General features: G+C 43.5%; 1 protein-coding gene across 2 annotated transcripts in view; it reads left to right on the top strand.

The window, feature by feature from the left end:
* arhgdig (Rho GDP dissociation inhibitor (GDI) gamma) overlaps window positions 1-12,871 on the top strand; it is a 45,107-nt gene that overhangs the window by 16,361 nt on the left and 15,875 nt on the right. Inside the window, exon 1 of one of the 2 annotated variants that reach the window (XM_012970318.2) lies at window positions 8,950-9,345. The exons of the other annotated variant lie outside the window; for it this stretch is intronic. Within the exon in view, the coding sequence (XP_012825772.1) occupies window positions 9,252-9,345 (94 nt within the window). The 5' untranslated portion in view covers window positions 8,950-9,251. Of the gene's footprint in view, window positions 1-8,949; window positions 9,346-12,871 lie in introns of those variants that run through there. 2 annotated transcript variants of the gene reach the window in all.

Raw genomic sequence — 12,871 nt, forward strand, 5'->3', positions numbered from 1 at the left:
TGTAAGTCGCCGGTGGGATGGCACACGCAGCGGCTCGATTTCCCGAAATCGCCCCGCCGCGTCTGCCATTCCGCCGGCGGCTTACATGTTCGCCGGTGGGATGGCAGGGGGAAGGCAACTCGGGGAGATAAGTCGCCCGCGAGCAGGGAGTTTTGCCGCGGGCGACTAATCTCCCCGTGTGCCAGAGCCCTTAGCGTTCATGTTTGTAAAACATCAGTTCCTCACCAGTCTGTTTTTCTGTCTGGCTCCTTCACTGTCGAACATGATGATAAGGAAAGGGGGAAGAAAGGTGCAGTGTTCAGTTAATAATCTACCTTACTGATACTGAAAGGGGGAACAAAACGTTGTGCAATACTCACAGTATCACTAAGAATTCATAGGCCGCATTTTATTAATGCCAGGCAACAGGAGGCTTCTCAAATTTGTGTATAAGGGTGAAGACACACAGAGCTACTAGTAGCAGCTACTTGTCACGGCTACTAAAACAGACAATGCTGATCATTTACTGATAATTGTCTCTGTGTGTTTTAGCAGAGGCAGTTCTCAGTGTAGTTTATGGCAGGGTATTCTCTGGGGTTTAGTAGTTATGAAAAAAGCCTAATGGTGAAGACACATGGAGCTACGTAGTAGCAGCTACTTGTCACGGCTACTAAATGCCACAAAATACCCTGCCATAGGCAGTACTGAGAATTGCCTCTGCTAAAACACACATAGAGACAGTTATCAGTAAATGATCAACATTGTCTATTGCTGTAGCCACAACAAGTAGCTGCTACTAGTAGCTCTGTGTGTCTTCACCATAAGGGTAAGAACCCACAGAGCAAGTTACTCGCCCGTGATAGATCTCTGCTATCGCAGGGTAGTAACCGCTCCGAAAAGGCTTTTAGCAACAGAAGTCGCCAGTGGAAAGCCCTTCACATCGCTTCGGTTTCCGAAGTCACCTGCAGGAGGAAGCTTTGCGCAACTTTTTACCGAAGCGATGCAAAGGGTTTTCGACCAGCGCATCTGTGGTGGAAAGCCTTTTTCGGAGCTGTTAGTCGCCCGTGCTAGCAGAAATTTATTGCGGCTGACTAACTCTCTCCTTGGGTTTTTATTCTTAAGGTGGCCACGCAAGGGCAGATTAAAGCTGCCAATTTGAACCATTTAGACTGAGCCAGCAGCTTATATGTCTGTGTATGGGACCCTGATGGACAAAATTTGGGCAAGTTTAAAAATCCTATCTGGACAAGGGCCGCGGTGCTTCGATGGCCTGCCTTTATTGTGATCAACTGCTTGGATTAGATTGGCCGGATTTCACCCACCTCATGCCTGGTGCCATGATAGAAATTTATGATAAATTTATTTATATTGGTAGATTTACGTATGTTCTGAACGGAATACTGGGAGTTTGTTTACCCAATGTGCTGCCGATTACTGATCCATGTTCCAAGTACTGGACAATTTCTGATTGGCTGGGAGCCCCATGTCTCTCTTGGACTGTGAGAAAGCACGGTTTTTTGGCTGATGTTGTACAGGCCAGTTAACATTGTTGGCATTTCATCAACTAGGCAATCTGTGGTAGGCTGCATTCCATAGCGATACCAGCACTCTCCCACTGTCTCTGGAAACCCCATAGAAATTGGCCAGATCCCGATCAGGCAGGTTTTGATTTTTGCGTTGCATCTGGGATCGCAACGGCATGTTGGCACCTATGCCCACCATTTTAATTTGAATGTTTGGCCCTAGGGCCAAGCAATCGAATTAGCCCAGCAATCCCAATAACCCATTGGGGGGCATAACGGGAAAAGATCTTCTCGCTTGGCGACCTTGCCAAACAAGCAGATCTTACAGTGTATGGCCATTTTAATACTAACCTCTGTAGACTGCACCTAATCTCTCGTATAAACAATGGTTATGGAGCTGCTCAACCTCTCTTTATATTGTTAGGGCCTTGTTGTAGGCAGTAATCTTGTATTTCTCTACAAATGTTCATCTACAGTCACTGTGAAACCTTGCGTTCCACATGGAGCCGTGGAAAGATGCAACGGGTATTGTTTTTAATAGATTGTAAGTTTACACTTAGGGGCACATTTACAAAAGCATGAACGCTCCGAGCGTATTTTCACCGATTTTTTTGGGCGTCCGCACGACTTTTTTGGACGCTGCGCGACTTTTTCGGACGTTTGCACGAACAAATCGGAAAGGTTTTACCGCTGTTTACAATTGTCCGGTACGAAAATTTCGTGACTTTCAGATCGCCAATACGATATTATCGTGACTAATCGATTTTTTCGTAAGCATTTTCGTGATATTTGCAATCTTCAGAAATTTTCGTTTCCAATCCGATTTTTTCCCATTCGTGATTCGGATTCGCGGATTAGTAAATGTGCCCCTTAAAATAACATCCCCACTCCTCCCTTCATCTATTCTTCAATTACAAACATCTGTGCTCTCTACTCCTACTAAACTCCCTCACCCATCAAGCCCTTGGCCATTCCTTTCCTTTCCCTATTCTTTTGGTTCTTCCTGATACTTTTCCTCTTGGTCTTTCCTGTTCCAGACCACTCTACTATTACTCCCTGTGCTATCTTGACTCGTTTTTCCTCCTAAAATTCAGCAGATAACCATTGGGCAGGTTTTCCCATCAGATCAGGGGCCGCATCAGCTCATTGATGTGGTCCTTGCAGTGGAGAGTATCAAGGAGCCGATGTGGTCCTCCATCTGACGATAAAGTCAAACCTTGCCTGATTGACATCTGGCTGATTATGTGAGAGATATTGGTTGGGTAGGCCCGTCAGAGGTCCCCATACATGGGCAGATAAGCTGCTGAATGTGCCAAAATTGCCATTTTTTACTACTTAAACTAAATGTTCCTCCTTGACCTTCTACTTATTTTTCACTCTTCTTAAATTTCCAACTGGTGGCTTTAATGTCATAAACACTGAAGATATCACAAGAAGCATAGAAATATAAGCTCTAATACAGAGATCTTTGGTCTCTTCAGGGTCCGGACCCCACCTCCATTTGATTTGAAACCATTGCCCTAATCTATTTCATTTCTGAGGAATTGGAAAAAAAGTTGAATCATCAAAACCGAATTGTCAAAAATGATTTAATTACAACCCGTAATAATTCCTTGCCCGCCCCCTAAAGTCATTTTTTTCCTCCCTTAGAAACAGTATCTTTCATCTCATTAATAGTTTCATTTTCGGCAAATGTATTTTATGGTAATGCATTTTAATTAATGTTCTTTCAAGGATGGAAAAAAAAAAAAAGTACGGCATAATCATTTAGAAATCCAATTGCTGCAGTGGATTCGTCGCTGTTACGGATGAGGTTTCTGCCTTGCTGGTTTTTAGTCATTTGCGTATTTATTATAATAATAATTGCATGGAATGAGTAGAATGCGAATATAACGGTTTGCACCTTACCCCCATGAGGTTTACATCTAGTGCCCATAAGTGCAACGAGTTGTGATATATTGAGGGGGTGTGAAGGGGTTTTGGGCTAGTGTTGGGCAGGTCAATGTTGACCCACACCCAACTCTAATCCGCCTGGGCTAACCTGGCAAGGCACCTGTATTCATAGACCCATGCCCAACCGCCCATCCGTGATGCCACGAAGGGGGTGGGGCCGACAAATGTGCGCCTATAAATACAGACTGCTGGAGGTGTTGCTGGGCAGAGTAAGGTCACAGGCGGGTAGAGCGGAAGGTAGGACCAAACCCACTGGCGACCCACAAGAACCGTGCAAAGATTCGGACCAACCCACAAAGTCTGTCCTGATACAATGTATCACTTGGTTATTTGACACAAGTGACAAGCACTCGTTTGTAGGGATGCACCGTATTCAAACCGAATCCTAGTTTAACATGTTAATTAGGATCGGAAGGGGTTAAAAAGCACAAAAATAGCGTAAATTTATGCTAGTTAGGATTCGGTTTGGCCAGGACCGCGGATTCGGACGAAACCAAATCCACCAAAAAAAGGCTGGATTCCGAGCCTGAATCCCAAACCGAATCCGGGATTCGATACATCCCTACTCGTTTGTAATATTTGTGTTTCCGGCTTCTTCCAATATTGACTTTTATTAGCTTTACAATAAAATCCTATTCATTTTTCCTGTTACTGTGAGTAAATATTAGTGAAACCATTCTATCCGTTTGTGGCTGCCGAGTTTCAATGTAAAGAGCTGAAGTACGGTGCCACCTAGGGGCTGTTTTTATAGCCGGTTATTGAGTTAAGTGTCAGTTACTCATATACGCAATGTATAATTCCAATACGCAGCACATAGGGCTGTGTCAGTATTGCAAATGTCCAGCCCATTTCTTTACCTGACGGGAGGGCAGCTGCTATTTGGCTGGTGTATGTATTACGCTAGATGCCTTTTTGGTCCAAATTGCTTCTCTAGATCATTTGAATGGAAATGAAATGGCAATAATACACCGCAATTGCAGTACTTAATCCCTAACCCCTTTCAAAGTATTCTCCCACTGTAACTGTCTAATAAAAATAATGAGAATTAAATTGGTGTATCGTGCTAATCCTGCATGGAGTTTTTTCACTTGTAGGTGTATTATGCTTATCCTTGCAGATTCTGCCTTGCATCTGAGATCCATTGTTGTTTATTGCTCTAAAAACGTACACTTTCTATACAAAATGATGAGTTTAATTGGGGGACTTAATAGCGGTATCTCCATATCTAGCAATTATACAAATCCCAGAATCCTTTCAGTTGACTTTTACTAGGAGTTGTTCAGCAACAGGTAGTGCAGGCTGATCAAGTGCCTGTTGGCATCACTGGGGTATGAGCCTTAGAGTGAACTTTTTGAACCACATTGTCCTACAGAATTGGCATATGTCCACCAAAAGTTGGCGAGTTTCTGGCTACAACACATTTTCTGACCCCATGCCCAACCCTCTGACCTCATCGGAGGGGTTGGACGGCTTCTCAGTAATGCCTATGCCCCAGAATTTTTGCTCTCGGTTTTTTTCAGCCGAGTAACCGCTGCCTCCTCTCATCAACATCCATTTCAGTATCAGAGTACCAGCATTAGAGTAGTTGGCCAGAAAGCAACTTTTGGCTTAGCTCAATGGAAATACATGGAAGAGTCGCTATGCATAGAAATAATGTCACAATAAATGTGTCGCCACAATGGCCATGGCTGCATTCAGGGTTTAGAATCAGTTTTTTCTTTTTGTGCTAAACTGTACTTGGCTAAACTTCTTTCCCTGTTTTACTTGGTCGTCTCAGCTAGGAAACAAGAATACACTGTACCAAACAGGATTAGGCTGACCTAGAAAAATCGCTTGTTCCATAAAGAACTATAATTGTTCTCCGCAACACAATTCCGTGTTATGTTGGCATCATAGCCCTTAGACTTTTCTTTTGGTAATATGAGTTAATGGGCCGGGCTTGTGGGGGGGGTGAATTGGCCCATTATCCAGACACATGTACAGTTATAAAGCTGCAGTAAAGGACTTTCAGCTCTCATGCCTTAGTAACAGAATTCAGTAACGGGGATTGGGGGAAGCGATCGGAGCGTAAATAAAAAACACGTGCTTGAAATCGGTGACAATGGGGTAAAATAGCTTTAATGCAAAATAGCACTTTGGCCAGTGTATTGGTTTATTTGGAACCAACCCACATATTTAGTTGCTTCACCTTTGCCTTATCCACATCCCAGTCTGCGATCCGTTGGCCACCATTAAATAGGAAGCGCTGTTGTTGCAAACAGGAAACGACCTCTGGAATCAGCGGCGGGAAGAAAAAAAAATATAAGATAAGAAATATGGGTAAAACTTGCATCTATACCCATATCTGAAAATTCTACCCACCATCTGCAGGGTACCCGCTTTTCTTATGGGTGATCCGCGAGTACCCAACCTTTTGCAGGGAGGTTGAGGCCTTTGTTTTTTCCTATGTGGAATAGAATGCTGCCCACTTTAGGCAGTAACTCCTTTTTAATAGAGGCTGAGCAGAGGGAGGCACATAGGCGTCCCCACTCCCACCCTGTATGTTGTGAGTCATTCAGAGGCAGAAGGAAAGGAGTGCCAGGACTGTATCCCCCATCGGGGCCTGGGGCTGAGCTTACTGTACACTGAGCGTGTGCAGTGCCCCTGACACATAACAAAACCCAACCCAAATTTGGGGAACTAGTTAAGTGACTAAAATGGGTTCAGTACCAGTTATGCTCCTGATTTTAAAATCACTATTTTCTATTGTAGAAGAACATTTTACCTATTTTAGGGTATCATGGTGACCCTGTCTAAAAAGCCGGCCATACACGCACCGATATTATCGTACGAAACTTCATTTTGTACAATATTCGGTGCGTCTATGTTGGCTCGAAGAAGCTGCGGATATCAGTCGATCGTCAAGGTTCAAATATTTTGATTGGGCGCCATTGAAGGTGCCCGAGAAAAATCTACATTCAGGGCTCAATCATCAGATGGGGGTAGAATTTCTATTGTTTCTACCTCCATATCTGACGATTCAGCCCTTAACGGCAGTGGAGCGTGGAATGATCAGTGGGCGCACGAAAGATCAGAATTGCTACGTGTATGGCCACCTTAAGTCTGGACCTAAACGTCTATTTGAACTAGGGATGCACAGAATCCCGAATTCGGTTCGGAATTTTTTTGATTCCGAATCCACGGTCCCTGCATTAGCATCCAGAAAGGGTTAAAATTTAGGTGGGAAAATGTTTTAGGCGGGCGCGCGACCTTTCGGTTCGGGATTCGGCAGACCCTTTTGACCCTTTCGGTTCAGGATTCGGCAGAATCCATCAGGGTGGGTTCGGGGGTTCAGCAGAACCCAAAAAAGTGGGTTCGGTTCATCCCTAATTTGAACGTTGTATAAGGCGAGAAAAATGAAATAATAGTATAGCTACAGGTTCGGTCTTGCATTGCAGGTGTGCTTGGCCGAAGATCTCATAGCAAAATGGCCGCTCTCTTTATCCATGGTGGGGACACAAAAGCCTCTGTTAAAATAAATGAAGTATTTAAAAGGGAACTCTACCCCAATATTGGTTTATGGCCAACTTTTTCATTATGCATTCGTTAAGAAAAAAGTGAATGGAAGTAAAGAAGCGTAAAGCATTGAAGTAAATATAATGTCCCATGCCTGTGGCGCCAGGTGTGCTTGGTCTGCGGTGGAAGATCTCATAGCAAAGTGCCACTTTTTTTTTTTTTCCCTCGTGGGTATCTTAAAGGGGTTCTCCATCCAAAATGTACAGTCAAAATGCCTAAGCAACTTTAACTTTACTTACACTATTTCAGCGATTGAATTTATTTCCCCTTCAGTCTTGGGATTGGTAGTCGCAGCCAGCAGGCCGGCGCCATTTTGTGTGCACTGTTATTAAGGGAAAGCTTTGTATCTCCCCAAAATCTTATGGATTTTCTCATCTAGGTGATGTATAGAAAGTGCTGAATGGAAAGTTAAAGTAATTGTTATTAAAAATCTGAGCTGTCAATCATATATTGCCTGCCCTGTTTAATCTTCAAAGGACTTTTATTATACAGGTATAGGACCAGTTATCCAGAATGCTCGGGAAGAAGGGATCTTTCCATAATTTGGATCTCCATACCTTAAGTCTACTAAAAAAATCAATAAAACATTAATTAAACCCAATAGGATTGTTTTGCCCTCAATAAGGGGAAATTATATCTTAGTTGGGATCAAGTACAGGTACCGTTTTATTATTACAGAGAAAAGGGAATCATTTAACCATTAAATAAACCCAATAGGGCTGTTCTGCCCCAATAAGGGGTAATTATATCTTAGTTGGGATCAAGTACAGGTACTGTTTTATTATTACAGAGAAAAGGGAATCATTTAACCATGAAATAAACCCAATAGGGCTGTTCTGCCCCCAATAAGGGGTAATTATATCTTAGTTGGGATCAAGTACAGGTACTGTTTTATTATTACAGAGAATCATTTAACCATGAAATAAACCCAATAGGGCTGTTCTGCCCCCAATAAGGGGTAATTATATCTTAGTTGGGATCAAGTACAGGTACTGTTTTATTATTACAGAGAATCATTTAACCATTAAATAAACCCAATAGGGCTGTTCTGCCCCCAATAAGGGGTAATTATATCTTAGTTGGGATCAAGTACAGGTACTGTTTTATTATTACAGAGAAAAGGGAATCATTTAACCATTAAATAAACCCAAAAGGGCTGTTCTGCCCCCAATAAGGGGTAATTATATCTTAGTTGGGATCAAGTACAGGTACTGTTTTATTATTACAGAGAAAGGGGAATCATTTAACCATTAAATAAACCCAAAAGGGCTGTTCTGCCTCCAATAAGGGGTAATTATATCTTAGTTGGGATCAAGTACAGGTACTGTTTTATTATTACAGAGAAAAGGGAATCATTTAACCATTAAATAAACCCAATAGGACTGTTCTGCCCCCAATAAGGGGTAATTATATCTTAGTTGGGATCAAGTACAGGTACTGTTTTATTATTACAGAGAAAAGGGAATCATTTAACCATGAAATAAACCCAATAGGGCTGTTCTGCCCCCAATAAGGGGGTGTAACAGAAGCCTATTGTGTCTGGCTACACACCGATCCTGCAGGGTTTTCCAGGGTAGAACGAGGCGTTGCCTTTCTCTTACTGACCCAAATTGCCCCCTGTGTATACAATACACGACTCCCCTCTGGCTGCATCCATCCTGAGTTGGTGGGGGGACACATGAGCAGTTGCACAGGTAGCGGCTGCAGCTGAATCGGTGCCACGCGCTGCTGCTGCCTCTGCATTGGGGCTGTTGGTATTCTGGTGCGCGTGTGCTGCATAAGCCAAAAGGATGAGATCATTGCAGTGGGCTGAATTGATAGAGCCCGGTGGAGCCTTTCAGTGCAAAGGGAGGAGATCTAGAGCGAAGGGGAGGGGGGTCTATGTGTGTGTGTGTGTGGATAATGGGTGGGGGGGGGCACAGCCCAGCTAGCAAATCAATAGCGTCTACAGTCAGAAATCCAATTTTCCCATTACGTCTTCTCCTGGCTCTCTCTACCCAGGTATCCCTTCCAGAAGGAAAAAAAAAATTGGTGGAGGAGATCTCCATAGTTCCGTGTCTTCTCATGGCCCTTTAACAATATCTTTGTGTTTTGTTTTCTTTTTGTTTCTTTCTTTTTTACCCCATTCTATTTACTTACCAGGTACTGGGGGGGAATCCTTAGAAACATATTTTTTTTTTTTTTGGAGGGTTTTTTTTTTTTATTGTTATTTTTGGTATTCTTTTCCTGGGAAGTTGGATTATGCTTAGGAGCAAGCCGGAGATGCTGGGCTTGGATGTCTGTGAATTTGGTGGGCAGCTTTTGCAACTTATGTGGCTGACTGTGTGCTACCGAGGTGAGAGGTTTTCATTTTTTGAACAGTATTTCTTCAAAAAACAAAGTTAAATTTCATCTTACTTTAAAATGTATCATTCATTTTATTTATATATATTTATTTATTTTTTGTGGATGAAATTTTGGGTTCCTTAACGAGTGCATTTACTCTGCTCCCCGCCCTCAATATTACAAAAAAAAATTAAGCTGAATTTTCTTCCAACTTTACATCTGGTTGAAACTTCGTTTTATCCCTTGTTTTTGCCTAAATGTTTATGGGCGTGACCCTAGTGTGTGTGACTGTGATAGGGACCTCACTGGGGCAGGGACTGATGGGAATGTGATAGGGACCTTAGATTGTAAGCTCCACTGGGGCTGGGGCTGATGGGAATGTGATAGGGACCTTAGATTGTAAGCTCACTGGGGCAGGGACTGATGGGAATGTGATAGGGACCTTAGATTGTAAGCTCCACTGGGGCAGGGGCTGATGGGAATGTGATAGGGACCTTAGATTGTAAGCTCCACTGGGGCAGGGACTGATGGGCATGTGATAGGGACCTTAGATTGTAAGCACCACTGGGGCAGGGGCTGATGGGAATGAGATAGGGACCTTAGATTGTAAGCTCCACTGGGGCAGGGGCTGATGGGAATGAGATAGGGACCTTAGATTGTAAGCTCCACTGGGGCAGGGGCTGATGGGAATGTGATAGGGACCTTAGATTGTAAGCTCCACTGGGGCAGGGACTGATGGGAATGTGATAGGGACCTTAGATTGTAAGCTCCCCTGGGGCAGGGACTGATGGGAATGTGATAGGGACCTTAGATTGTAAGCTCACTGGGGCAGGGACTGATGGGAATGTGATAGGGACCTTAGATTGTAAGCTCCACTGGGGCAGGGACTGATGGGAATGTGATAGGGACCTTAGATTGTAAGCTCACTGGGGCAGGGACTGATGGGAATGTGATAGGGACCTTAGATTGTAAGCTCCCCTGGGGCAGGGACTGATGGGAATGTGATAGGGACCTTAGATTGTAAGCTCACTGGGGCAGGGACTGATGTTGATGATGTATAATCTCTGTACAAACCCCTTGGAATAGGTCGGTGCTCTATAATTAATGGGAAATAATAATAAATCCTTGAATAAGATCTGCAGCCCCTCCGGCTGGTGAGATGCTGAGAGTTGCAGTTTAACAAAGCCCTGAAGACTTCTGTATATTTTTACATTCTCTCCTCTTGGAGCATATATTTAGCAAAGGAATAGATTGTAGCCTTGGCATTTTCATAAGTATAATTGTTAGTTCATGGCATATAATGTAGCGACAGCAGAGGGTTTGGTTGTGAGTGTGGGCAAGCCCCAGTCTGTATTCCAGTAATAAAGATTAAATGCACCGTAAGGAGGGTTGTTTTAGTGAAGAGTGGGAATTGCATTCAATATTAGGGGGTATTAGCATGTGTGGAATGGGTTAACTATTTACCCCCCCCCCCCCCCCCCCAGTCCAACAGGCAGTCTAATTGTGGTCTAATGGCTGATGCTTCTACCGGTACTAGTTGTTTTGGGGCTTTTCTTTTTGGTTGGGGTCTGAGGAAGATCCCGTGGGAGCCATGAATGGGCAGTGAGCAGTAATTGGAAGGCAATTATTTAGATAAATACTTGGCTGCTTCAGGGGACAGTCAGGCAGAATTGTGTCAGGTTCTGGGCAGTTATTAGGAATGTGTGAGTAAGTTAATTCAGGGCAAAGATACCCCATTTGACCAACTATGTTGTGGGCCAAAGGAGCAATCCGTTTATTTGCCCTACAGAACAACAATCTGTTATGGGGCCAAGGGGACCCTGCCAGGAGTGGGCTCCATCAACGGGCAAATGGGCTCCTTGTCTGCAAGGATTTTTTTTTTTTTTAACCTGGCCTAGATTGGCTGGAAGTTTGGGGGAATGGGAGGATAATTTGGAAAAGATGTGGCTGGGATGGGGTAGAGAGTTGGGGGGTGAGTATTGTAAGAGGCAGAGTTTGCTGAGGGAAACTTGAGAATTGTGGGTTAGGAGTGAAGATTGCTGGGAAGAAATGGGAGGAGTGGGAAGTGGCGGCCGTTGCTTAAAAGTGTGTCAAAATAAGGATTTCTGAGGAGAAATGTGAGGAGAGTTGGCAAGAATAGGGGAGATATTGCTGGGGAGTGGGTGTAAATGGGTGCAGTTTAGGAGACAGGTTTCTGCATGTGCTAAGAAATGGGAAAATGGGCGGGGATAGGGAGGGGCCAGAGTTTGCTAGGGAATAATGAGAAATGGAAGGAGACTGGCCAGGCATGTATAAGGGCAGAGATTGCTAAGGTATAGGGGTGAGCAGGTATTGGTATGGGATTTATATGGAATAGGCTACGGGGGGGGGGAATTTAGTGAATGTAGGTAGGGAAGGAATAAGGGCAGAGCTATGGGGAGTGTAGGAGGAGATTAAGCAGGTGTAAGAATGGCAATGGGTAGAGGTAATAGGAGAGTGGGGAGAAATGGGAGGAGAATAGATAAGATGGGTGGGGCACAGACATAGATGGCTGGGCCCTTTGAGGTTGGCAGGTAGAAGATGGTTGTATATCTGGAAGCCTATCCTGGAAGTTACTTACCCTTATACTTGTGTAATATAGTGAGTTGTTCCCAGCATTTTGTTACCGACATACAAGAATAAGTGCACGGTTCCCAGTTCGTGTGTAGCGCACATGGTTAACCAAGTTGCCTTGTGATTTGAAATTGTTGCTGAGCAAGTAGAATATAGAACTGATTTGGCACTGGTCAGCAGTTATGTATTATATCAGAAGGCGGAAGCTGTTGGCTTGACCTTGGTGTGGGCTGTGGGTGTAATGTTGTGCGTGATTGTAATGTCACTGGGTGTGTGTGTGTGTGTGTGTGTGTAATATATATATATATATATATATATATATATATATATATATATATATATATATAATTATATATATATATATATATAAATTATATATATAAATTATATATATATATATATTTATATATATAATATAATATATTGAGAGAGCAACCAGGCTTACTGAGCAGCTACCTGGAAACCCAAGACTATTATTTTGGAAATCCAAATTTTCTAAAGATAGTAAAAAATAAAAGTTGGCTAAACACCATTTCAGTCCCGACCCTGTTACTAAGCATTGCTCATGGTGTTCCGGCACAAATACCGCCTTTTCCCCCCCATATGATCCTATCACTTTGCCTTTCACCTGACGCCGGCCTGAGTAAGCAGAGATCACATCACACACATTCATCATCTTGGCCGCAGGAGATCTCATCTCATTGTTCTTCCAGTCATATCTCAGGAATCACAGAGAACCCCCCCACCCACCGCCATCACCGCAGCTCTATTAGAGCAATTAGAATATCCTATTTATCTCCCAGCGAGCAGGTGATGAGAATGCACAGGAGTTAATGGAAGGTTATAAAGCACGCTAGTGGTGGCGCAGAAGATAATACATGTTTAATAGGGCTCTGGGATGATGTTAGATGTGATTGGTTCCAGCTGGGGGTTATAGTAGAGCA

This window comes from Xenopus tropicalis, chromosome 9 (genome assembly GCF_000004195.4).
Source record: "Xenopus tropicalis strain Nigerian chromosome 9, UCB_Xtro_10.0, whole genome shotgun sequence".
NCBI classification, from domain to species: Eukaryota; Metazoa; Chordata; class Amphibia; order Anura; family Pipidae; genus Xenopus; species Xenopus tropicalis.